This window comes from Thamnophis elegans, chromosome 4 (genome assembly GCF_009769535.1).
Source record: "Thamnophis elegans isolate rThaEle1 chromosome 4, rThaEle1.pri, whole genome shotgun sequence".
NCBI classification, from domain to species: Eukaryota; Metazoa; Chordata; class Lepidosauria; order Squamata; family Colubridae; genus Thamnophis; species Thamnophis elegans.
Window position 1 is genome coordinate 66,810,032 of NC_045544.1, and position 27,920 is coordinate 66,837,951.

Sequence of the window (27,920 nt, forward strand, 5' to 3'; positions counted from 1 at the left end):
TTATCCAGAGTCACTCCCTTATCATGCGCTGGAGTACGCAGGATTAAGACTGCCACTGCAACTCCCTCAGGTAGCAGGGATAGGTTGTCAGATGATAATGGAACTCTAGTCTGAGAAACACCAATAAAGCTTATGAGATTCCCAAAGACATATATGTGTACAACAGTGGTGGGTTGCAGGCGGTACGCCCTGGTACGGGCATACCGGTGCCTGCCGGGAGCCCCGGGTACTGTTCCTTGGCGCTTCCTCACACGGAGCTTACGGTGCCTGCGTGACACTCCGACGAGCAGCTGGAGCGTCACGGAGGTAAGGATGCATGCACATGTATTATATGGGGGGCACTGGGTCTCGTCGCACTGTACCGGTTGCACCGGTATCCGGAACCCACCACTGGTGTACAACTAAGAGAAAATATGTGTTGAATAACACAGGCCTTTGTATGGTTCAGGTGGATGAGTCTTATATTTTTAAATAATATTACATACTGAATCAAATTCTTTTGGAAACCATTCATGGACTTTTCACTAAAAATGGGAAATGCACTTGTAATTTTTGGGATTGACAATTAGAAAGGATAGATTATGGGAAAAAGGGAGTTCTGATATAACCTTGGAGACAAAAGATAAATTTGAATGCATTTATAACTGCTATAAAGCAGATTGTAAGCCATTACTTTTTCTATTTCTCTTTTTCATTTCTTTATTCTTTTTTTATAGTTCATTTAGTGACTGTTCAAAGTTACAACGGCACTGAAAAAAGTGGCTTATAACCACTTTTCATAGTTACAACCTTTGTAACATCCCCAGGATCACATGATCAGAATTCAGATGCTTGGGAACTGGTTCATACTTATGACCACTGCTGTGTCCCAAAGTCATATGATCACCTTCTGCAACCCTTTTGACAACCCAAGTCAATATGGAAGCCAAATTCACTTAACAACCAAGTTACTAACTGTTATCAACTGCAGTGATTAATTTAACAACTGTGGCAAGAAAGGTCGTAAAATGGGGCAAAACACACTTAACAAGTATCTCAGTTAATAACAGAAATTTTGGGCTCAATTGTGGTCATAGGTCAAAGACTACCTGTATCCAATATAATCAACTCATCAAGGAAAGCCTGCATATAAAGGGCAAATTCATACAGAAGCCCAAGGATGCACCCGCTAATGTCTTACCTTCTAGGTGAACCATCCTCATGAGGCTGAATAATCACCACCTTGACCGTCACAGAGGTGCGCAATAGATCAATCATTTGTTCATGAGTAAGTGTTGCTACAGCTACTTTGCAGATCTCTACGAGGCGACTGCCTTGACGTAGGCCTGCTTTCCACGCAAAACCAAACGGTTCCACATCTGCCACGATCCCTTCAAAGTTGACATGGAATCCAAGCTGTCCCAAGCCGTTTCTTCTCAAGGTCATTTCTGCTGTTTCACATCCTCTGGTTACTATCTAAAGAACCATCAGATTTGATAAGAACAAGAACGTTTTTTCATATTGTTTAGTATGTAACATCATCATTTTTCATGATAATTTTTTTTTTCAGAACAGCCCTAAATATCTCAGATTTATTGTAGAGCTATTATTCTTAAAAGTGTAATTCTAGCACAGTTATTCAGGAAGCAGGAAGTTTTGTGTTTAAAAGACCTAATGTTTAGGAAAATGTACTATGTATTTCAACATGGGATCTTCAATCCCAGGCACATTTATTCAAAACAGACAGCCTTGAGCTAATGATACTTATTCCAGGTAATATGTAAAGTTAGCAAAGGTTGTCACAAAAATCCTTGCAGATGCAGTTTTTTTAACAATATTTTTAATTCATTGTACTCTGGTGAATTTCAGTTTTTTAATAAATTTGAAGAAAATCATAATCAGTGAAAAAAGTTTATTTAGGTCTCCATAATTTTTCTTCCAAGAGTCAGCTGTTTTTCAAAGCAGAATAATATTTTAAAAGCAACAAATCTATGTATAAGCAAAAGTAAACAATTGTTTTGATATTCATTTTAATTTTTTCTGATGATTTTTATTAGATCTATAAACTATTAGGCGGTACATTGTGAAGAATCAATATGAACGTCCCTAATAGTATTATACATGATACTTTTTATTTTATACAGCTCATATATTCCACTATAATCCATTATTTTCATCCAATTATGGAATTCAGGATTTAAACCCAAAAGTAAAATAGATTTGGTTTCTCTGATCTCCAACATTTCCTAAAATTTACAAATCTTTATTCAAATATGTTATGATTAGGATTTTGCCTAGTACTGGTTTTACAGTAAGGTTGGTATGTTAATCATCTATTTTTCAAACTTCCTAAAACTAATAATTGGAGGACTTTATACATTTCTAAACTAAACAGATAACAAGCAAAAAGGGAGGATTAAGAAAAGAAAAGCCAGAAAGCAGGGAACCCAGAGCCAAAGGAAGACATCTCCTTGATGATGAATTATATCTGACAATTCCTTTAGGTTACACATATTTGAAACATGGAAGAATTGGAGCAGTAGCATTCTAAGTCATTAGTCACGTTTCTTGAAACAGCTACATACATTACCTACTTATCTTTCATTCCATCTTAGATTTTTGTCATAAAGCATTAAAATGATTTCTATAATTAGAATGATCAACCATTAGCAAATTACATATTCATTTTAAGAAAGCCATCCCATTTTCCTTTAAATGGTTTTTAAAACACATAATTTTCTGAAGTTTAAAGGAAATATTAAAAAAAAACCCTTCCCTTCACCTATATAAATTCCAGTTTCTCCAACACCTTCCAACACTTTATTTCCAATCACTGGAGAAATAACCCCATATATAATGACAGTGAAATGTGGCAATGTTTTCAACGTCAGCAATAGAGAGTATGGAGCTGGACGGTTTCTAAATTTATATATATGGGTGGACTCCAACTCTCAATTTTTATTTGTTTATCTAATTTAGAAAACTGCCCATCTACTTAGATTCTGAGAGGTGAAATCCACACATCTCAAAGTTGTCAAGGATGAAAAGCTCTGTTTATGGAATTAAAGTTTTCAAAAAAAAATGACAGATAGGATATATGAACCTTGCTCCCTAGATGCTCACATTGGGAAAAAGGACATGAAGTGTTTCTGGAATTCCATTATCCTCTGCTATTATTTTGCCTTTCCCCATAGTTCCATCAAGATAATTGAATTGCAGTAATCATTGCCTTGTTTAGCGTTGATAAAGCAATATTTGGATTACAATATTTGATGTAAGCATACAGTAGGATTGTTGCAATGCATCAAACCTAATCACCGAAATGTTTGGAACTCCTTTATATATACAAAGTGTATATAACTTTCATCAGCCAATGAAAAGTTTTCTCAGAAGAAGTTGTCTGCATAGATAATGTGCTTTTAAGGAGCGAATGAAATTGTTTGGTTAGGAACTGACTGAAAACCTAGAACTGGGCAAGAAGGAAAATAAAAGAAGAAATAATAGAACTGAGCTAGAAAGAAGGAATCTTTCTGACACAATTTAGGTCAGGCCAGTGGTGAAATTCCATTTTTTTTACTACCGGTTCTGTGAGCATGGCTTGGTAGGCGTGGTAGGGGAAGGATACTGCAAAATCCCCATTCCCACCTCACTCCTGGAGGATGGATATTGAAAAATCTCCATTCCCACCACACTCTGGGGCCAGCCAGAGATGGCATTTTCAGGTTTTTCAAACTATTCAAAATTTCCGCTACCGGTTCTCCAGAACCTATCAAAACTTGCTGAATTTCCCCCTTGGGTCAGAGGGAAGCATGTTTTGCAGAGAGGGAAAATGCCAATTGGAAGGAAACATCTGTAGCATCCTGTGTAATCCTTGAAAGGAAGAAATTCATCCAAAATTCAACTTTGATTTGAGTTGTTTGATGATTAGGAAACACAAAGAAAACGAACTAAAAGAATTTGGCTTGAAAAAGAATTTATAGAAAATGCCATTGAGGGAAAATTTGCCTTTACCAGATGCATTCTCTTTCTATTTCGGTAACTAAGTAATCATTTGCAAACCTTGTTGAACTTGTTTTGCTACTTTTATGTTATTGTATTTTTAAACTGTAAAGTTATCCTTCTGAAATCTGTAAATTCTGTCTCTGTTTTTTGTATTTGTAATTCCACACCCAGCCAAACACTATCCAGTCCGAAAGGAGTAACCTGAGGGAAAGGATGTGTCAGGGAGTACTGGAATTTTGAAGAAGAGTGTTTTTTTTTTTTTTTAAAAAAAATGAGACTAAAATACTAAAAATACTAAAATACAATTATCTAATTGTACAAAGTGAGGTCTTTAACAAAGTAATAGGAAATTTTCCTGTCTTATGCTTTCTTTCAATAAGTATTGTTATAAAGGGTAGCTTTGTTACTGAAATAAACTTACATTTATTGAATTCACACAGTAAGGAACTTTAGTCCCTCGGGAGTAGGGCGACATACAAATTGAATAAACTACAAACTACTACAACTTTAAACCCAAACCAAACAAATTGGGTTTATACAACATGCTAAAACATGAAACAAGAATATAAACAAAGATTAAATTAACAAAGCTTGTCATGTAAATAGAGCTGCCCAATCCAACCTGGTTAAACATGTTGCATAAACACAGTTTAGAAAGGGCAGCAGTTGTAAGTCCTAGCATTTTCCCCTCCAAATAGCTCATATTTTCAAAACAATCCTTAATTAAGGAACCATTGTATTTGTGATGTTATACTTCGGAATAGATGTGGGGAAAGGATTATTAAAAAGTGGTAGGGTTATAGAAGGCTCTGGAAGTATCTGGATCTGTGGCAATTTAGATTGCCTCAGAAATTGTTTCCTCATGTATGATCTGGGATGGGATTTAGATGGCAGGAATATGGCCATTCTTGTTTTTCTAGATGTTTGATACCATCAACCATAGAACATCTATGAGGGCTGAGAGTTGGAAGCACAGTGTTATGTTGCTCCTAGTCTTATCTGAGTGGATTAGGGTTACGATTCTACTGACAAGTAGGACTTTTGCACAGTTTTATCTGGTATATCACTTGGATCTTTGCTTGGAACACAATGCACTGAAAGCAACCTTTGTTATTTCTAGATTAGTTTATTATCATTGGTTTTACATGGGACTGTCCTAGCACAACAGAATTTAATGTTGCAAGAATTATTTGAAACATACTGAATCTCTAGAATAAGCCAATGAATAACCCATACTGAATAACCCAATGCTCTTGGGTTATTAAGTCAATTGAGGCACTTGTTTCTTGGGCTATTAGATACTGATACTGTTGTTTTAACTGAAATGTCATAGTGATCAGGGGCTCTGGAGGAACCATCTGAGGTTCTTAAGCCAGTAATCCACTTCTTTTGAAATTTCTAAAAATGACATTACAGTGTTTACTTGAATTTCCAAAGAATTTTCAGGAAACAGTGGAAGGTTGCTTTAAAATAGGGCAGTCCTCAATTAATGATGGCAATTGTGATTGGAATTTCCAACACTAAATGACATCATTGTAACACACAATGGCATGTGACGAGTCCTAGACGAGTTCAAATCACCAGGACCAGATGGATTATACCCCAGGTTTGAAGGAACTGGTAGATGAGATTTCAGAACCACTGAACTATATCTTTCACAGCCACTATATTGCCACTATATAGTTCAGAGATCACTTGCTGAGCAAGTGATTGCTCAGCACCTGGATTGCTATCATGTGACTGCAAGAACACTGTGACAGCCAGAACTTTGAGAATTGGTCCTAAGTACCTCTTGTCAATTCAAAGGCCTCTGAACAAATGGTCATCAAGCAAGGCCATTAAGTATTTTTAAAGAGTAAGACTTTTGTTCGTTAGTAGTAACACTTCCAGAATGTCTGATAAGAGTTAGATGCAATTGCATGTGACTAAGTATGCAATTAAGGGAATAGAATCTTACTTATATATTCTATACTTGTCCTATCATTACCACATTTGTGCCTAAAATCACGGATTGTTAAATGCCTTCTGATATTATTGCGATTAAGAATGCAAATAATTCATCTGATTAAAAATTGTAATGCAACATTGGAAGGGCAATCTGTATCAAGTTGCAGCAGTGCATTGCTGATATGTGGCATCTGTTAGCAGCAAGCTGATCACATTTATTTGAAATTATTTCATACATTTCTACAGATTTACTAAAGATAAAGATGCAAACATTATTATGTTAATTCTATGTACATATTTCCCAGACTAGGGATTGGTGCTTGTTCTCTCCCTCCCTCTCTCTCTCTCTCTCTCTCTCTCTCTCTCTCTCTCTCTCTCTCTCTCGTTCATATATGTACAAATACAACAAACACAATAGGCACTCTGTTCCAATGAGCAGACTGAAGGGTGAATAAACATGCACTCATTCTTCTTTATAGCTTCTCTGCTGACAGGACAGCTTCAGCAGTGTTCTTTTACTGAAGCACATACACAGTACATACACTTAACTTTATTCATCTTTAGCTTCTTAAAACTATCAATAACTTTTGAAGAATAAAAGCATTGAAACACATACTTACTTCTAGCCTCTGAACTATTTCTCGGATGTCCTCAGCACAGTTATCAAATGCGGACAGAAGAATGCATTCTCCTCTTTCGTAAAATATTTTTATGCTCATTAACCCAGATGTCCAGCCAATAACATCTCTGCAGGAGCAGTTGAACACAACGTTTTTTGACTCCTTTTCAATCAACACGATAAACTCATTGGAGATGCCAAGCAGGCATTCAATATCAAGTGACTGACCAAAGTCTCGTGCTATCACATTCCATATTACTGCTCCAACACTGAATAAATGAGCATCCTTTCTTGCTTTGACTCTTTCTCTTTTTTTTGCACCTAATGAAATGAGGCTAAACTTGACCGAAGTTTCTATTGTAGCAGTAGTAACAAAAATTTTCTGCTAGATCTTTCAAGTACTCTTGACGTGTTCTGGTTGCCATGGCTCGAAATTTTTCCGATTTGTGGGCTGCGTTTTCTGCATTAATAACTTTGGCCAAAAGGAAGTCCCGGAAAACTGCTGACTTAGGGAAAGTTACTCCTTTAGGGATAGGTGGTCCAAAAGGCGGAAATCTTTCGATCTTGAAACTCCAACGCTAAAAAAACAAATAAAGAGAGAATGAAGAAGTATTACTGTTCAAATCATGATTCTGTACAAATGAAAAATTATTTTTCCCCTAAGCTGTGATGGTGCAGTGGTTAGAATGCAGTATTGCAGGTTAACTCTGCCTATGGCCAGGAGTTTGATCCTGACCATCTCAAGATTGACTCAGCCTTCCATTCTTCTGAGATTGGCAAAATGAGGACCCAGATTGTTGGGGCAATATGCGACCCTGTAAACTGCTTAGAGAGGGCTATGAAGCAGTGTATAATCTAAGTGCTATTGCTGGGATAGAATACAATAATATTCTGCCTATATATAAGATTGGTTTTGGTTTTCTTTCCTCTGCAGCCTTCAGATATAAGAACTACTCTATGAAGTAGAGTAGGGAATCTAATATTGAAAGTATGGGGAGGCTGCAGGAGAAGGAGAATCACTTCCTTTGCTTCTGTGAATAGAAACTGATTCTCTAAGGAAAGTTCATTACTGACTCAACTAATATTGTGACTAATACTAAGTTTTGCTAATAATCAGGTTTTGTAGATGACAGAAGAAATTCAGGAACACCTATACAATGCTTAATGGACTTCAAGAAGCAAAAACTATTGGTCCACATATTTGTACTCACCTATAACACACTTTTTCAGTGCATGGATTGTGGACTTGACCAATGACAAAGACATGCTGAAAATGAGAACGGATATTTTTTGGAGTAAAAGGAAGTGCTCCAGGCTCTTGAAAGACAATAGTAACAATGTCATTTCCTATATGCCTTTTCCTTAGAAGCTAGATGGGAAGGGGAAAAAAGAAAGAAAATAATTAATTATGAAAATTCAACTCTTGTACCTACTAGAGAAAAAAGTGTCAATTTAAATAAATTGGAAGTCATATGAGAAAATGAAGTCACACAAATCATGATAAATGTATTATTTCACCTGGATGAATCAATAATGATACACTAATCACTGCCATGTATATTTAATAATCTATCTCATATGTATTTGAGATATAATAGCTTTTGAAGAAAGAGAATTGTTATTTATATTCAGGTTTGCAACATGAAGTATAAAGCCACATTTATTGACCCCTTGTTATTTTGTTTTTCTCATTCCTAGTCAGCTAACTTTCTTTTGTTAGTCAGCTAACTAAGTATGTAGGAAGCACACCAGAATAGTAGTGGGGGATTTAACTACCCTGACACCAACTGGGAAACAAATTATGCACCAAGTGGAAGATCCAACAGGTTCCTAACAAACCTAGCAGACAACTTTGTTTCCCAAAAAGTAGAGAAGGGAACAAGGGGATCAGCCATATGGGACTTAATCTCACTAACAGAGAGGAAATGATAGAAGGTGTTGAAGCCACAGGAACCCTGGGGGCAAGTGACCATGCAATATTGGAATTCAACATTATGCAAACACAAGTAGTAAAACAAAGTGAAACTAGAGTCTTGGACTTTAAGAGAGCTAATTTCAATAAACTTAGAGAGAGCTTGGGAAAATTCCATGGATGAAAATCCTCAAGGGGAAAACAACTCAAGAAGCTTGGAAAATTTTGAAAAATGAGATTACAAAAGCCCAGTCTAGCACAATACCAATGAAGAAGAAAATAACAGCTCCCAAAAGAAACCAGCATGGCTGCATAAAGAACTCTCTGACAAATTGAAAAACAAAAAAGATAAGTATAAAAAGTGAAAAGTGGGGGACATAACTAAGGCAGAATATCAGCAAATAGCCCGAGCATGTAAAGATAAAGTGAGGAAAGCTAAGGCTCACAATGCAGAAAGGCTTGCCACAAAAGTAAAAAATAACAAAAAAAAAACTTCTTCCAACATGTTAAAAACAAGAAAAAAGTTAAGGAAACAATTGGTTCATTGCTGGGAGAATGTGGCAAGAAGGTGACAAACAACAGGGAGAAAGCAGAACTATTTAACTCATGTTTTGCATCTGTCTTTACACAAAGGGATAAAACAGTCCAACCTATCAAAAACAGCACCACAAAAATCAGATTAGGAACACAAATTGAAATAGGGAAGAAAATGATAAGTGAGCACCTGTCTACCCTAGATGAGTTCAAATCACCAGGACCAGATGGATTACACCCAATGGTTCTGAAGGAACTGGCAGACGAGATCTCAGAACCACTGAACTATATCTTTCAGAGATCCTGGAGCACCGGGGAACTACCAGAGAACTGGAAAAGAGCTGATGTGGTTCCCATCTTCAAAAAAGGGGAAAAACAGATCCAGGAAACTACAGACCTATCAGCCTGACCTCAATACCAGGAAAGATTTTGGAAAAGATAATCAAGCAACAAATTAGGGAACACCTAGAAGTAAACAAAATAATATCCAAAGGCCAACATGGGTTTGTCAAAAACAGATCATGCCAGACTAATCTTATTGCATTCTTTGATAATGTGACAAAATTAGTGGAACAGAGAATATAGTTTACTTGGACTTCAGTAAGGCATTTGATAAAGTAGACCATAACCTACTATTAGACAAAGTAGAAGAATGTGGGTTAGACAGCATCACCACCAGATGGATTTGTAACTGGCTGACCAACCACACTCAACGTGTAGTCCTGCATTTCCATGGAGGGAAGTATGCAGTGGAGGAAGGCTCTCTTTTGAGCCCAGTACTCTTCAACATCTTCATCAATGATTTGGATGAGGGAATACATGGGAAACTCATCAAATTTGCAGATGACACCAAGCTGGCAGGAATAGCCAACACTCCAGAAGATAGGCTAAAGATATAGAAGGATCTTGATAAACTTGAACATTGGGCACTATCTAATAAAATGAAATTCAATGGTGAAAAGAGTAAGGTTCTACAATTAGGCAACAAAAACAAAATGCACAGGTACAGTATAGGTGGTACCTTGCTCAACAGTAGTAACTGTGAAAGAGTCCTAGTGGACAACCATTTAATATGAGCCAGCAGTGTGCAGCAGCTGGACTAGAAGACCTCCAAGGTCCCTTCCAACCATTTTGCAATTATTTAGAAGGGAAAAAAAACCCTATTAGAAATATCAACTACTAGGAATTCTGTAGACAGGAACCTATTTTCTTCTTTAAATGCATTTTCACATGAGTGCTCCACAACATCAAATCAAAAGCTGTTTTTTTGCATTATTTTAAAAGCACAGATTTTAGAGAAAGAAACTACTGTAGAAAATTAGGTAATCCAGTACCTGAAACTATTTAGAATTATTGCAAGATTTTTCCTGCATTTACTTGGCATAATAACCAAGTAAGGTCACTGAACTGTATAGATTCAACTTAGCCTACATTTAACCTGTTTTAGTTAAATGGCAACTTAATTATGCTTTTGAAATGAGAGGGTAGTGAGAAAATATTCATCTGACACAAACTGTTAAGGATGGCTACAGAATATAATCTAGCTTTATTAAGATTAATGGAAGTTTTGACATGACATCATAAATAATCATTGTTAAACTTCAGTTTAATGGACCATTTGGAGAAAAAGGGTGTCTATTTAATTCTGAATGACCATTAAATTCAGAACTAAGTCATTAGAATCCATTTGTGTCATTTGTGTAATTGTAGTATTGCCATATTTTCTATCCTTATGCAAACAATGCTAAGTGATTAAATATTAAACCTTTCTGTAAATATGCAAATCATCCAACTTGATACAAATGATTTGAGTTATTGCAATTGTCCAGACCGTTTCAGAAACAATGCACAAAAGTTTATGAGAAGTTCAAACCAAAACCTCATCTATTGCAACCAAAGATTTCTGAATGAAAAGCAATAGAAAAACAGTTTTACTGTAGCTATAATTACAATACAATACAATAGCAGAGTTGGAAGGGACCTTGGAGGTCTCCTAGTCCAACCCCCTGCCTAGGCAAGAAACCCTATACCGTTTCAGACAAACGGCTATCCAGCATCTTCTTAAAGACTTCCAGTGTTGGGGCATTCACAACTTCTGGAGGCAAGCTGTTCCACTGATGAATAGTTCTGTCAGGAAATTTCTTCTCAGTTCTAAGTTACTTCTCTCCTTGATCAGTTTCCACCCATTGCTTCTTGTTCTACCCTCAGGTGCTTTGGAGAATAGCTTGACTCCTTCTTCTTTGTGGCAACCCTTGAGATATTGGAACACTGCTATCATGTCTCCCCTAGTCTTTCTTTTCACTAAACTAGAAATACCCAGTTCCTGCAACCGTTCTTCATATGTTTTAGTCTCCAGTCCCCTAATCATCTTTGTTGCTCTTCTCTGCAATCTTTCTAGAGTCTCCACATCTTTTCTACATTGTGGCGACCAAAACTGAATGCAGTATTCCAAGTGTGGCCTTACCAAGGCATAATAAAGTGATATTAACACTCACGTGATCTTGATTCTATCCCTCAGTTTATGTAGCCTAGAACTGTGTTGGCTTTTTTGGCAGCTGCTAAAAAATTAATTCATTTTATTATTGCGTGCACGCGCATACACACACACACACACACACTTTAATAGTGTGTAAATTGTTAAATCTAAGAATATAGTGAATTATCTTTAGAGAAGTGAACTATATTAGTACCATATTATGTTGCCAAAATGAAAAACAATTGATGTTGCTAATAGCCAAGGAATAAAACCTATGAATTTCATATTGGTATATGAAAAATTATACTGATAAATCACTGTCAGAAAAGAATAGAAAAACTCATGCAACTTTCACATGCATTATTTTTACTCTGGAGAAAAAAAAGTGTTTTCCCTAGTTTAAACATATTTTTATAAAAAGTTTTCATGCCAAATATCCTCATCCTAATTCCTAAGAGAAAAGAAATTCTTCCAACTCTCAACCCACTTCAAGGAAAATATAAACAAACCAAAAAAGATATTCTGATTGAAAAGTTAGTAACATCAAGGAAGACATAAAAAACAATAGGAATATGAAACATATTAAAAAATGAAACTAATGACAACCAGAATAGCAACTAGCCTTAAAATCGATAATAAAGATATTGAAATGATGGACAGATTATGTCTTTTAGGAATGAATATCAACAATAAAGGAACCAGCAATCAAAAAAACACACCATAGACAAGTACTTGATATAGGAGCAATGAAAAATATGCAGCTGTTGGATGTGTGTAAACCAGAAAGATTAGGATTGTCCAGATAATGATTTTCCCTGTGCTATTCTTTGAAGCAGGATAGAAAGAATATTGACATCTTTGAACCTTAGTATTAGAGAAGATTACTGAGAATACCAAGGATACTATACAAAGCAAACAGATCCTATCACTAATCAACCCAGAATTCTCCCTTGAGAATGACCAGGCTCAAATTATCATACTTTGGGCACATTAGGCAAAGAACTAAGCTCCCAGGAGAAGTCTATAATTCTGGAAATAGAGAAAGGAAAGATAACAACTAGAAGCAAACTGGATGAATTCAATTATAGCAGCAATGTGTGCAATGCTGGAAGACGTGAAAGATCATGTCAGAGGGACAGATTGTCCTGTAAAAAAAATCTATGTGTTTGTTAAAACTGGACACCAACTTGATGGCACATAATCAATCAATCCGTCAGAATGTATCCATTGCAGACAGCATCCATTTATGTTGATATAGTTCATGGATGTCAACTGTGGTGCCTCTCATTTAGAGACAGTTCTTGCACAGCCCTACACTTCCATTTCACTGGCATGATAAACATTTGGTTCGAACAGCTTCAAATACTGGGCTAGTCATCCTCTGTCAGCCCAACACACCTCACAGGGTTGTTGTTGTGGGGGAAAGAGAAGGAGGGAGGCGTGTTAGATAGGTTTGCCATCTTGAGTTATTTCGTAAAAATAATAAAGGTGAGGTAATAAATAAATGATTAAAATAAAATGGGAATGAAATTCTCAAATTCTTAAAAATGAATAAGGCCCGAGATACTCTGTGTGTGTGCATTTAAATCAATACAACTATCATTATCACCAAGATAAACAAATCAGACCAGTGAGTCTAAATGTAGAAGTAAATATAAGAAAAAAGAAAGAAATACTCACACAACAAACACACACACACACACTTCATTTCCTTTTTTTTTTAATTTGAGTTTTTTCTTTCCATACATTAGTTATTTTTTATTGATTTATCTGCCCTTCCAATTTAATCAATGCAATCACTGTTAAAAAAATAACTCAATGTATAATATAGCATATGGATCACATGGCATTCCTTCCAAAGAAGACAGCCAACATTAACCAGAGGTTCTATCCCTCTTTTCCTTCAATTTCAACATGCACATTACTATAAAATTTTTCAAATAAAGGATGAAGACCATACTTTCACTTGCATGATCTACCTAAATTTAGTATTAATATAAAAATTCAGCCTGTCATGACGGTACATCCTGTTAAGAGAAAGTTAAAAAGAAGAACCCAATGCATTTCTAATGGGTCTAAAGTAATCTACTATAGCACTTTGCCTTTCTTCTTTGGCTCAGTATCCCTCTCACCATGCTTCATTAACAGCCAATTGCAATATTTATTCATTTCTTTCTATTTATTAAACACCCCAAGAAGCACTGATCCTTAATCCACATGGACATACAAACATATCCAAATAAGCTATTTATATTTTATAAACATAGCTAGCTTATTCCAGATAAAGCAACAAAGTTATTTAACTGAATAAGTTATTTTCTGGACTAACAAATCGCTCCAATCAAGTAGATTCTGCGCTGATTTTGTTATATGGCATTAAAGCAAAATACTCCACTATATATAGTAAAGGATAAACCATCTTTCTTCATTCAGTTTAAAGATTGAATGAATAGTCATCGCAATGCAACCTTAGAATAGTTGTAAAATTTTACAAAAAGTTAAATTAGAACAAGATACAAAAATATCACACATTTTAATCAGACCTGGTCAAAGTAGATATATCCCAAAAACTCTATTAATCAGTATTAAAAGATACTGAAGCATCAAATTGATTTAATCCATTCTTAAACAAAGAAAAAAGTATGGATAACAATTTTGATTAATCACATGGGATGCCAAGTGATGGGATGAAATAATTGGAGCCCTGAATACTGTACCGACCAGGCAGGTTATTCTTTGAGAATATCAGCTATTGCACCTCAGTGGAAAAGAATAATTATTGTACCATGTCTAGAATCCACCTATGAAGATGTTCTACATTATTTATTTGACAACTAGATAACAACAAGGTGTGTAAATATTCATTAATTATATTTTTACATATTAAGGCTGTCTAGGGCTAGCTATTTGAGTGTGCTTATCAGAACTTATGAAGACATATCTCTAGCATTCAAATGCAATTAAAGGCACTTATATCTTCAGATATCACTACTACTCAAATTTACAAGTCCAGTAACAATGCTCACATTATTTTAATTCTAGAGAGGTTATGAAATATGCTGTGATACTACTGTTAAATTTAACAAGATAGTATAAATTATAAACACTGATTAATGTTTACTAACATTGTAAAAGGGATTGATTGCTTCTGGAAGTAAGTGTTGCAATATGATGGAGATAAACTAAAACAAGATTTAATTTCTCTGGGGAGGAATCAAGGAACATTTGGAAATAAAATAAAGGGAAGGAAGAAAAACCAGGAGGGGGAAAAAAAGAGAACAATGCTATGAGTAGCTAAGGAAATGCCACAACTTCAGTGACAGATAAAATATAAATCTGGAAGACGTAAATCTAGGAAGGCTAAAGGTTATTGCCCGTGGTTTCAAATTCAACAAAGCGATAATAAACAACGTTCAACATACAGCTTCTTTTTTAAAAAAAAAAAAATTTATTTGTTTTTTAAACAAGGACAAGCAAACATAAAAATAAAAATAAAAAACCCATCTTCCATTACAAATTGTAGAAAGTGTGTCAGTTAGTTACAGTATTTCCATGCATCTCTTCCATAGTCACCACCTGCTTTTCATATCAAATCACATATTTTAAATTCACCTATATTCAAGTATATCACAATTATTATATCTCAACCTTAATTTGACTATAATTGTTTTTACGTCCTTTTATATATAATATTCAAAATCTAGAATAGGATTATATGATAACATTCCATTAAATCATCCTAAAATCATCCAATCACAATACATCTTTATAACATATTCTAAATAAAGCTTTTAAACCTCCTCTCATAATCTCCATATATTGTTTATATAAAATTTCATATTATCAAACTAATATATCTATATGTATTGCTATCATTATTAATCATTATTTAACTATAGCTATTGTCGCTTCATTTTATAAATACTACCAGTAAACTAAATTTAGTTTAATTTTATTATACATTTTCATTGCATCAACCTGTATCCCTCCAGCAATAGAACAGTCTTATATCTCTTGTCATTTGTAGCATTAATGTTCTTGTTACTTTCTTAATAAATCTTGTATAAACCTCCCTTGGCAATATGCTGTTCCTTTCGTATCTCACAAAAGCTTGAAACCCAATATCTGCTCTTTCCATCAGCTTATCATTGGTTATCACTAGTGCTTCTATCAAGATTTCTCTCCTTATCTCCGTCAAATTTTCTCTCTTTTCTTCTTCTGTGCTTTGAAGTCTGGGGTAGAGTTCCAATCCATCCATCTCCCCTTTCCATATTCTGCTCTTGCCATTACCAACCACACTCACTTTGTAGTCAGTATCCACAATTTTATTATCTCTTTGCTCATTTTTTTCTTCCATCTTTTGAACTCTGTCCTCCACTTTCTTCATTTGGTAAACATCCTCGGTTTCTCCATCAGATTTTTCTGTTTTGTATTCCATATTCTCCAATTTCTTTTCAAATCTCTCTGTCACAACTAATAGACTTTGAATTTCAAACATAATCATTTGCAATGTTACAGTTTCTTTTTCCTGCTGGGTCATTCTTTCAATTTTGCAGATACTGCCACTATAGGGTTCAAGGCTATTTTAATAAACTTCAAACAGGTTCATTTATTATCTTTCAAGTCAAAATGTTGTCTTCTCTCCAATAGCCAGTGATAGAACTTCCAAAAGGCATCTGTATAAACAACTTGTGCACTTCCTACTATCACTGTCAGTAAACAAGCTGAAAGAACCTTGAATTTCAAATGATCAAAGAGAAAGAAAAAAAATGTATCCAGCCTCCAGCCTCTAAGTGGCAGTGTAACTGCTTTTCCTCCTGTTGTTACAACCCTCTTTATAATCTTTCTTATTTTCTTCTTTATATTCCAAGCTTAAGAAAGAAAAAAACCCCTTAAATGGAGATCAAAAACAATCCAATCAATCAAATCAAGCATTATAAAAAAGGAGAATTTTAATCCATAGGTATAAGCAAAAGTGAAAAAAGAAGAAGAAAAAATTAATCCATTCAGTTTAAAAAATAGGGAGCCCCTGCAAAAGTTCCATCCATGAAAAAAAAAAAAGAAATTAGAAACTGGATAACACTCTAAGTTCAATGCAGATCAATCTCGCTGCCTACAGTCTTTTGTCTTCAATCTTAACTTAACTTAAATTTTTTTTCTTGGGTAGTCTCTTCCTCTAATAATAAAATTTCCTCACCAATTCGACACACTTTCTCTTTCCGCTTTCTTCCCATTCCGGAACTGTCCCAACTTCAGCAGCTTCATTAGCTGTGTTTCTGTTGCTGGAAAAAAAGGTTATTCCTGGATCTTTCAGGGACTTTGCGATGTCCCTGAGACCAGGAGGAGGTGCCCTTCTCAATCACTCAGTCTCTGCGGTCCAAATGGACCGTCCAGCAGCAGGAATTCGAGTGCGATCTCGGAGCACCAAGATCGCACATCGTGACGTCGTGACGTCAGCTCTCTTCCAATATAAACTAGAGCTTCTTTTGTTTTCCAAAAAAATAAATAAATAAAGTAGAGCTTTTTGTTGCTGCTGCCTACAATTGGAAACAAACATATTTAAAATCAAAATTTGGCAACAGCTAACTAACCATTTCCATGAGACGTGTCTTTGTGCCATTGCCCGTCTTTTATGGCCCATTCATAGCTTAGGCAGTCAGAGCACAGCTTTAAATATTTGACTCTGGAAGTAATATTTTCCTTCTCATTCTATCTCTAGACACCAAATGCAGAAAATATAGTGATATGGTGATGTAGAGACTTGAAATGATATGTTCTGAATCAGCAAACTTGAGTCTCTTGTTGGTCGTGCCCCTTTCCATCCAGTTCCTGACCACCAATCACTACCCTCACCATCTTTCAGTCAGAATCTGTTTCCTTTTGGCCACTGGTTCCTCTCCTCATATCTTAAATAATTTACAACTTCACAGCCAGAGATGCCCTTTCATAACACACGTTCTTCACTTCTCCTATCCAAATCCTGATGACCACGAGATGACAGCCAAGAAATACATACATACAATTATTTTAAAAATTCAATCACTTAATGAAAAGAAAAAAAACAATTTGCATATAATGTTGGGCAGAATCAGAATTCAGTCAATGTATTTATTTTATTTATTTATTTATTAAATTTATCTGCTGCCCATATCACCAAGACGTAACTGAATCTCAGCCTTTAAGATGTTGCAAGCAGCACAGATCCATTTCAGGTGCACAGTAATAACAAGCTGCCAGCTCTGAAATGGAAGTGAATACAACAAAGCAAATCTATTCTATGTGATATCCTTTCAACTATTTAAAGAACGTTTACATATCTCCCTCAGTCAGCTTTTTTCCCAAAGATAAACATAGCCAACTTCAAACTTTCTTCATAGGCCTATTTTTCTAGTCCCCTAATTATTGTTTTTATTGCCATTTTCTGAAACTGTTCTAAATTTCTTTGGACCCTTCTTAAGATGTAGTGCCCAGTACTGGACATAATACTCATAGCCACGATTTGAACATTATTCTTCTGTTGATGTAAGTCTAAAATTGTATTTGCCATGTTTGTTCACTTATTCAATTTATGGTCTTAGATCAAATATACTTTGCCTTTTTTGCAGTCATATTATACTCCTGGCTCATATTCATCTACTATTTCAAGATCTATGCATTTTAATTATTGTTTCCTAAGGAAAAACTCTGCACTTATATTTGTTGAATTCATTATTAAGATAATTTAAAATTATCTTAAAATTTAAAATTTCACATTCCTTTTCTAAGTCGTTAGCTCTCTGTCCTATTTTTGTTATATGAAAACCTGATACGCATTATTTCCACCTGTTCATGAAATATTAAAGAGTAGAGGATTCAGGACTAGTGCTTGCAACATCTCACTTGATATCTCTCTTCAATTAGGTGAGGAATTATTGATGGTAGTAACTAATACTATTATTGCAGTTAACATTTACTATAGCATATAACAATGATGGCGTACCCAAACTGGAATGTGCACCCATGCCAGAGCGCCAGAAACCCAAAGACCAGCTGACCGGTGTGTATGTGTGCGCTGGCCACCTGGTCTTTGGGTTTCCAGCATGCGCATGCGTGCACACCATCTGGTCTTCACGCATGCCAAAGCACCAGAAACCTGAAGACCAGGTGGCTGGTGCAGCGCATGCGCACCAGCTAGTCTTCAGGTTTTTGGTGTTCTGGCGTGTGCGAAGACCAGCTGGCCACCATGTGTGCCCACAGAGAGGGCTCTGCGTGCCACCTGTGCCATGCATACCATATATTTGCCATCACGGGCATATAAGTTAAATGAATATATGTGTGCTCTTTTCAGAAAAAAATGGCATTCTTTTTCTACTTAATGACACCCAGAATCTTTGACAGAATATTTATTGGAGTGAATGAAAGGTTGGAATACTATCAACCTTTCAATACCTTTGAATACCATCATTCTAGCAGAGACCTTATAGTCCTTAGCCTTAGCAAAAGGATGGCCATAACACTGATCTGTAACACTAAAAACAGAGCATACCTTTTGATTGAGCAAAGCTGTAGATTTCCCTGACTTTGACTTTTTAGTTTTGGAATGAAAACAATTAGATAGAAAGCTTACACGTCCTCTTTCAGACTATCCCTTCTACAGTAGATTCTGTGCATGTTTTGCACAGTCCAATGATTTACAAGCTAATTGGGCAGTTTTATTGGTTTCCCCCCAAAATATTTCTAATCCAATAGAATGCTGGAAAGAAATTATTTAAAGGGACTCAGGACTCTGTCAATTAGTGGGATATCTCTTTAAAAGTCCCAATACCACTTTGCAGAATCACTTTGCAGAGTGAGATGGGTGGCGTGTAAACTTAATAAATAAAAATAAACTAGGAAATAAATAAAATGAAATAAAGACTGAGCAAAATGGGACCAAATTTACTAGTACGTGGAGTCTGCCTCCCTCCCTCCTGATCATTCCAGTTTTATGGTTCTGTGCTATCTACACATACACCTAGACACTCAGAGGTAAAGCAGAATCACATACAAGTGCAGTTTACCTTCTTACTCAGAATACAATAGATAGTTAGAACCTATTACCCTGCTGCTAAAGGAATGAAAAAAATCAAGAAGCCATTTCCCAACATGTTCAGAAGTTTGGGAATTTAGTTGTGACTTTTCCTAATCTTTCCTGTTCCTTTTTTCCAAAAAAAATCTTTCTCTCTCTCCCTCTCCTTTTCTCTCTCTCTGTCTCTCTCTTTTTCCTTCTCTCTGTACTGTTTCAAAAAGAAATTTTTCATTACAGGTTTTCTTACATGCCAAACTAACATGGTTACAAAGCTTTTGTTCTTAAAATAACTACACACTTGCTGAATACTGCTGTTCTCAAATAACTAGAAATATTATCCAGGCATAATTGCATAGTCTAATAAATCTATCATAGCTAAGATTGCTTTTAACACTTCCTCCAATCTTCTCATCAGCAGACAACCTGGAATATATGTATAAAATTCATTATTCTTTCTATACGTCTGTAGAATTATGAAAATTTCTTCTCAGAACTGCACATATCATAAGATATAAAATGTTGCATTTTAAGCAGTAATCTCATTTATGAATAGCTCTTATTTACTAGTATTAAACCCATAATTCTTAATAACATTATTTTTGAAAGTTGTTTTTAAACCTCCAATCACTCTTTGCATATAAAATATTCCAGATAATCCCAAAGCACTTGAAGAGCTTTGAATTCAACACACTATAGTTAGACCAACTAGTACAGACAAACACAATATTACAAATTTATTAATCTGAATCCTTTACAGCAGTGATTCCCACCTAAGCATCTTTAAAATTCTGATGCCACCCCTCCTATGACATATAATTCTTACTTTACGCAAAAGTGAACTCTACTCACGCAGAGGAAGCCTAAAAGTCCATTAACTTCATAAAAATCAAATTGCCCCCCTGTGAGGCATGAGCCCCACGTTGGGAACCATTGGTTTAGAGTTAATGGCAAAATAAAAAAATATATTAACTTCAATAAAACAGGATTGCAACACCTCGCAAATTCTATAAAACTCCTAATATTTGATGAAGTTGATTACAGGTAGTCCTCGATTTACAACCACAACTGAGCCCAAAATTTAGGTTGCTAATTGAGACAGTTAAGTGAGTTTTGCCACATTTTACAACCTTTCTTGCCATAGTTGTTAAGTGAATCCTTGCAATTGTTAAATCAGTGCTGTTGTAACTTTGAATGGTCACTAAATTAACTGTTGTAAGTAAGGACTACCTGTACTATGTCATTTTAGCCACTTTTAATGTTTTAAGATATTAAAAAAATATTTACAAAGAAACCATTTTCAAACATTACATTTTCTGCATAATATGCTCCAATTGTATAAGGTACAAATAGCGTAGTATGCAAAATATAACAAAATATATTTAAAAACAAATATTTTCTATAACTCTTCATATCATTGAATACTGAGAATACGGTACAATTGAAAAATCTCTCCTTTTAAGTATTATTTTGTTTTTGCCTGATTTTTTTTTAATGTAAATAGATCTCACAATTGATCTCAGAACATTTAAATTACAGAGTTAAAATGAATCACAATTTTTGTAATTTGTTCATAGCACACAATTGAACAGGGGGAAAAATTACAACCTGATTTTTTTGTTGTTGCTGCTGCTACTTAGCCAAATATTTGTACAAGATTCCAAAGCAAACATACCTGTTGCCTATTACTGGGCATATATGGAAGCATAGTTGAAACATGAAACATTATTTCATAATCTTTATAGGTTGTATAAAGAGAATGAGTTCCGGTTGAATCAGCTGAAAAGAAATTCCAAAAATGAGTACATAAATATAGACATTAAAGTACAGATAAGTGCATTTTCTTCAAGTGAGTGTTATTTCCCATGCTAAACTTTTTTCAACCCACATAACCTAACGGGTATATGGTCATTACTAGCTGGTCACTGCTGGTAGGTAAAAGTAAGAAAGGTAAAGGTTCTCCTGTCCAGCCATGTGCGACTCTAGGTTATGGTGCTCATCTCCTTTTCTTGGCCAAGGGAGCTAGCGTTGTCTGTAGACATTTCCATGATCATGTGGCCAGCATGACTATATGCCAACATTCATGGAACACTGTTACCTTCCCACTGAAGTGGCACCTATTTGTCCACTTGCATTGACAACCTTTAGAACTGCTAGGTGGGCAGGAAATAAGGCAAAGAACAGGAGCTCGCCCCATTGTGCAGTGCTCGGGTCTTGAACCCAGGCTTCAGTTTTCCAACTGACAAGTTCAGTCTTTAACCTCTGAGCCATCACGCCCCCTCTGTATAAATAACCTGCTGTTAAATACAAATTTTTTGAAACAACGTCCAGAGACACCAACCCTTCACAAAATCTATCAAATATATATTAGAAATAATATTCCCACTTTTTTTTTGCTTTATATCTTAAGGTTGCACATCATAAAACAATTGGCACTTATAATGACAAACCACAATGGGAGCTGAGAGCATTTAAGTCCAAAGTGATGGTTGTAGGGAATTATGAACAGCCTCTTCTGCAGAAGAGAGAGGGGGAAAAACCCAGGAATTTTCAGGCACTACTTTAACAAAAAACAAAAAAAACAAAAATTCAATCTTTCATTACCATTTTTAACATTTTGTCATTGCCACTTACTTTTATTATCTAATTGTGCTCGGTATTTACTAAATCCTTTGAGTCGTACTCTTTGACCTAGAAGGTCAAGGAATTCTTCAAAAGCAGGACCTGCTGTCTCATTGTTATACATCTCTTCCTCAGTGCTCTGGCCTGCTTTGCAATATAAAATTCCAATCTTGTGCTGAAAACTTAGCTGAAATTAGGAAAAAATAGTTAGCAGTAAGTATTTTTCCATCTTCCATCCAATCCACTTTTCCATCATATTAAAAGGTATATGGTGTGTGTGTAAAACATTTTAAAAAAATGAAATGGCAAATTAGATGTTTTAAGTACTAAACTATGAAGCGCTGGATAATCGCAGCATCTTCTATTTTTGGATGACTAAAGCAAGCCCAATGTTGCAAATTAACTTTGAAAGACTTTTCCATTTACAAGTTGTCCATCAGAACTTTTATTTTTCTCTCCTTACAGCAATATCATATTACTCAGAATTTTCATTATGAACATGCATAGAAAAGATTAGTTATTTGAGCTTTCCAGCTTTGATTGAAACCAAATGAAATATATTTCTCTCTAGTCCCAGCATAATGATCTATGGATTATTTTATAAACAAAGATCCTCATTTTCTAAGAAAAGTATGTGAGGAAGTTTTTACCATGAAATATGTCTATGCCTAGAGAAAAAAATTGCAACGTTACACAACTAATTTGTACATCAAGTAAAGGCAAGCTCAAGATGGCTGGGCCAATACTCTTAATTGGTGTGGAAATGAAATGTGGTAATGGAATAGATCTGCCAAACAAATAACTTACTTTTACCAGAATGCAACCTATTAATCTGATGTAAGGTAGAGCAAACATAAGCAATTATCACAGCAACTACAATCATCCGGTTAAATGAACATGCAATGTGTTTATTGTAAGTAGCTATTTGTAAATCAAGTAATATACAAATAAAATACACCTTATATAAACGATGGTATTACTAAAAACTTCAAAAATTTAATGACTCCAAAAATTTATGACAATTAAGAATATTGTTTTTCATTTATTCACTACTTAAATTCCTGCTATTTGATACATTCCTTGTTGTAATAATTATTTTCTTTTGGGGGGACGAGACACACGACTTTGCTCTCACTTGAGAGAAAAATAATTTTCTGTATTGTCAAATTAATTGTGCTTAATTGATAGTCATCAGATCTTACCAAGCATGTATAAACTACTATTAATAGAAAAAATAGTAATTGTTTTCCTGACATCACAATAAATTCACCCTACTTCCTCCTAATTCTTATTAATTTGTCAACATTGCATGATTGCAATGTTCATATATCAGTTCTTTTATGACCACATTAACTGCATTCAATTTTAACTAAATTTAAATGAAACTAAATCAAATGTAATTTTATTCTGGCCTTAAAAGCACAAAAAAAATTAGTCAGCCTGGAAAAAGATATGTCCTTCTTTATACGAGCATCTTTACAAAACTGATATGATTTAGATGGCTAAATAAATGTTCTATCAATGAACATAGGTAATTAAAACAGTGGTTTCATTTTTCCATATATATGTATAGGTATATATATACATATACACACACTTATACATATAAATATAATATTTACATGATATACACACATATAAACAATTTACTTTAAATAAATATGCCTTTTAGTGTTGCAAAAATTCAGATCTTCTGCATTAGACCAGACAATCTCACCTTTATTCACTCTGAATTTAAAGTATATATTCATTTCATTGCTCATGCAGTGTTAACTTGTTAGATAGTCCCAATTAAGAATTTCAGTTGTTTGAGCCATCAAATTTCCCACATCAGTAGGAAGATTATTATTGTGAATAAAATGTGCTAATTATAATTAGAAAAGGAAAATTGGAAAAGGTGAAAGACTAGCAAGACAATAATTTTCTCTATGTAATTTGATGCTCTTAGCACAATGCTTTTTTAATGTGCTTGATTGACTATTAATGCAAAAATCCTCTTTCTACTATGTTATTTATCTAACAGAAGTCACTGCAGTGAAAATCTTTAGTTCCTCAAACAGATAAGATCAGAATCTCAAATCTCTATGAAAAGGAAATAACACAATGGTATACTAATGTTTTTAAAAAATCAATATCTACCCCTTGCTCATCCAGTTTAAGCAGCTGTTCAGACACTTTGGGTGAGTTGGAAGCTTGTCTCAGGCACTGAATATTCAGTTCTGGAATTACATATCCCAATACTTCCTTAAGAGGTAAGCCTCGTGCTGTGCCGTGTCTAGCAGTAGACGGAATGGCATCTTCTAAAATCGCTCCTCGCAGTGTTGTAAGCTGTAGCAACAGAAAATAGATTGCAATATGTTTAATATGAATACTGTCTTCACAACTAACACTGTAGACACACTCTGATGCTTAATTCATGATGTGAAACCAGTTCAAATCAGTGGCATTTGCAGGGGACCAAAACCACCAATGGTGACAATCCCAGTCCTCTGTGCATGTGTACAAAGTCAATCCACATTCAAAGTTTTTCATCACAAAGTTACAATTGCCTATTTTGACCTCCACCCATCCACTCTTAAGAACAGCAATAGCACTTAGGACCTATATATTGTTTCACAGTACTTTACAGTTGTCTCTTAGCAATTTACAGAGTCAGCATATTGCTCCAAACAATCTGGGTCCTGAGTAGGATGGAAGCCAGTCAAGATAGAACTTCTGGCTTTGTGCAAAATTACTGCGCCACCATGGCTCCCTAGTGGAAAGCCATTGAGTGAGTGTGTGTGTGTGTGTGTGTGTGTGTGTGTGTGTGTGTTCCATTGCTCAATATTCTGAGGAAGTGAGTATATTTTCAGCAGCATAACTATCATACTTAAATTATTATAATGCTATCATGTTTTAATCAGTCCCCTGACTAGAACAGGGAAACTGTGTCTCTCTAGGTCTTGCAAACTTTCAACGGTCTTCAGATTCAGGCACTGTGAGTATTAATCGTGGAATTGCAGTTCAAATCTGGAGTACCAGAAACTTTCCACTCCCATTTTAAATAAATTGCATAAATTTTATCAGCAAACTGCTTGAAAGTTCATCTCTCTGATATGGCCTGAAGTTGAAATTTATATAACTTCTGAAGTGACACAGGACAAAAGAGAATCTATCAATAAAGAGATTCTAGAATTTTTGTTTACATTGCACTACAATTGCTTATAGTTATGGTGTTTTGAATTAACAGCCAAGGGATCATTCAAAGAATTAAATTCTTGATCTCCAACCTCCTAGTTGATGAGGATTAACACTTTGAATCCAAGTCTTCCCTGCAATATTTCTGCCTCAACATCCGTTGTCTTTCATGCTATGTACTTGGAATCAATAGTGGTATTGCCAATGTATTATGAGACAAGCAGATAGGATCTATTGGATCAATTAATTGTCTTGCCAAGGTGGCGCAGTGGTTAAATGCAGCACTGCAGGCTACTGCTAGATCAGCAGTTCAGCGGTTCAAATCTCACCGGCTCAGGGTTGACTCAGCCTTCCATCCTTCCGAGGTGGGTAAAATGAGGACCCAGATTGTTGGGGGCAATATGCTGACTCTCTGTAAACCGCTTAGAGAGGGCTGAAAGCCCTATGAAGCGGTATATAAGTCTACTGCTATTGCTCTCCCAAACATGTTTTTTATATAAAATATAGAAAATGGGTTAATGATTAGACAGATTCAAAGGTATATATTTTTGAAATACTTCTGATATTGAAGCATAGCAGTATTTTGCTGAAAGATCTAAATTTTGAGTTGTTGCAAGATATAGTGAAGAGAACAAGCAGGATCTTCTATGAAGAGCTCTCTGGAATAAGGAGGTAGATAAAATTTTATTTACTTTAAATCCATTTTATAAACCACTTTATCATTAAGAAAATTGTTGGTGAAGTACTATCATTTAAGAAGTCCAAGAGGGATCTTGATGGTAAGAACATAAGAAGTGTTGTTAATTCACAATATTTTGTGATAGAGAATAGTCAAGTAGATTCATTCAATAAGTTCAGACATATACAAGAAGACAGTAAACCTTCCTAGAAGCTAGTAGTTAAGCTGTGCTATTTTCATTCAGGTAGTTTTAAACAGGTATGAGCATTGGTATCCTCATGGATTTTCCCAGGTCATCTAAACCAATGTTTTATGTTCAAGACAAGGAACTGTATAGTTTAACTATTATTTGTATAATGACCAAAATTAAATCCTTTTATGAGGTCTGAATCTCTCTGCATTTAGCTTCAATACATGATTCTTGAATTCTAACATTGGAAGAAAAGAGCAAATTTATGTTCAAATTTCCATACCAAGTAGAGCTTTGGGAGAATTATGCCTCACTTCTAAGAATGGTCTGTTAGGAGAGTAGTTATGATAAAGATGGATAAGTGGGGCTGGCACAAGAAAGCTCCATTCTGATAACTAAAACAGGAGCAATTGGAAAGAATAGAATAAACAACCACACTCAGCTTAGAAGTTGGCCAGTTCACCAATACTGCTACTAAGTTTTCGAAATGAAATATAACTCCCTGCAAGGTCTAAGGTTGCCAACCTTGATTTTATAAATATTTTAAAGTCAGTTAGTCTCAAACATCTGCATTTCATTACACTTTTCTGATGTTTTCCTAGAAATATACCTCTGTGTGATAGCCAGCATAATTCTGAGCATCTTACATTATATTTTACAAAGGCTCTTAATGAGGCTTATAATAAATCTGAAATTTTCTAGGTCTGTGAATAAAACTTTTTTTTTTACAAAAATTAATTTGCTGGTTATCAACAGCCACATTTCAAAAGTAAATCTTATTTTTTTGAAATGCATACAGTTTAAGAAAAATGGTACTTTAAATTTCCTTCCTTTTAATTTTAATAAAATGCCTACTTCTATTTTTAAACTTCACAAATAAATTGATATTCAATAACATTGTATTTAAAAATAGAAATTGGCATCCTTCATTTACTTCCCTCTCTTAATTTTTTCCAAGTCATTTCTTCTTCCAAATGCTCTTTCCAAGTCTGTTTATAGTTCTATAATCCTCTTTACAGTTATACTTAGCTTCTGCATATTTCTGATTCTATTTTCTCCATCTGTTTGTCTTTGGAAAATGTTAACTATTCCCTACAGTTCTTTCCCTTAATTGCTAAAACTGAGAAAGAAATGAATTTCTGAATTAAGAATTGCTAGGTTCTAATAAGTAAGAATCATTACACTCCAACTATGAATTTATTCCCAAAATATTTAAACATACTATTGTGGGAAAAGTCCAAATAAATGCTATTAATATCAGTAAATATACATGCAGACATATAAGATTGCATTATAAAGTATAACTATCATTCCACTAAAGTATGGAAACCCGATATGATACAAACATTTCTGACACACAACACTATATAAACTATTCAATTTTATTTGAATTGAGAAGATAAAAGATAATGATAAAAGCTGAATACAGAAGATTGGTATTAAAAGGAGCAAATGCACGACAAGGATTAGAATGAACAAGGCCATTGTTGTCTTGCTTACTAAACTGTGCAATGAAAATGGATGTGATGCTACATAAAATGGATGAAAGCATGAAATATATTGTTAAGGGCACCCTCACATGGAAATACATATATGTACATATGTCTCTTCATTCTAAAATATTCAAATAATGTGTATCAGATAAGTTTGTTTGAAAGTTAATTAATTAAAGTTCATTTGCCCAAATTGTTTTCACTGAGTTGTTCATGAGAACTGACAGCAGTTCTCCATATCCTGCC

At 34.8% G+C, this 27,920-nt stretch overlaps 1 protein-coding gene across 1 annotated transcript in view; it reads right to left on the bottom strand.

Moving 5' to 3' along the window:
* The window catches only part of SIPA1L2 (signal induced proliferation associated 1 like 2), a 94,601-nt gene that overhangs the window by 33,015 nt on the left and 33,666 nt on the right, over positions 1-27,920 (bottom strand). Inside the window, 8 exon segments of the mRNA XM_032214986.1 lie at positions 1,181-1,455; positions 6,549-6,923; positions 6,925-7,100; positions 7,103-7,125; positions 7,759-7,916; positions 21,189-21,292; positions 22,148-22,322; positions 24,275-24,463. Coding sequence (XP_032070877.1) covers positions 1,181-1,455; positions 6,549-6,923; positions 6,925-7,100; positions 7,103-7,125; positions 7,759-7,916; positions 21,189-21,292; positions 22,148-22,322; positions 24,275-24,463 — 1,475 coding nt within the window.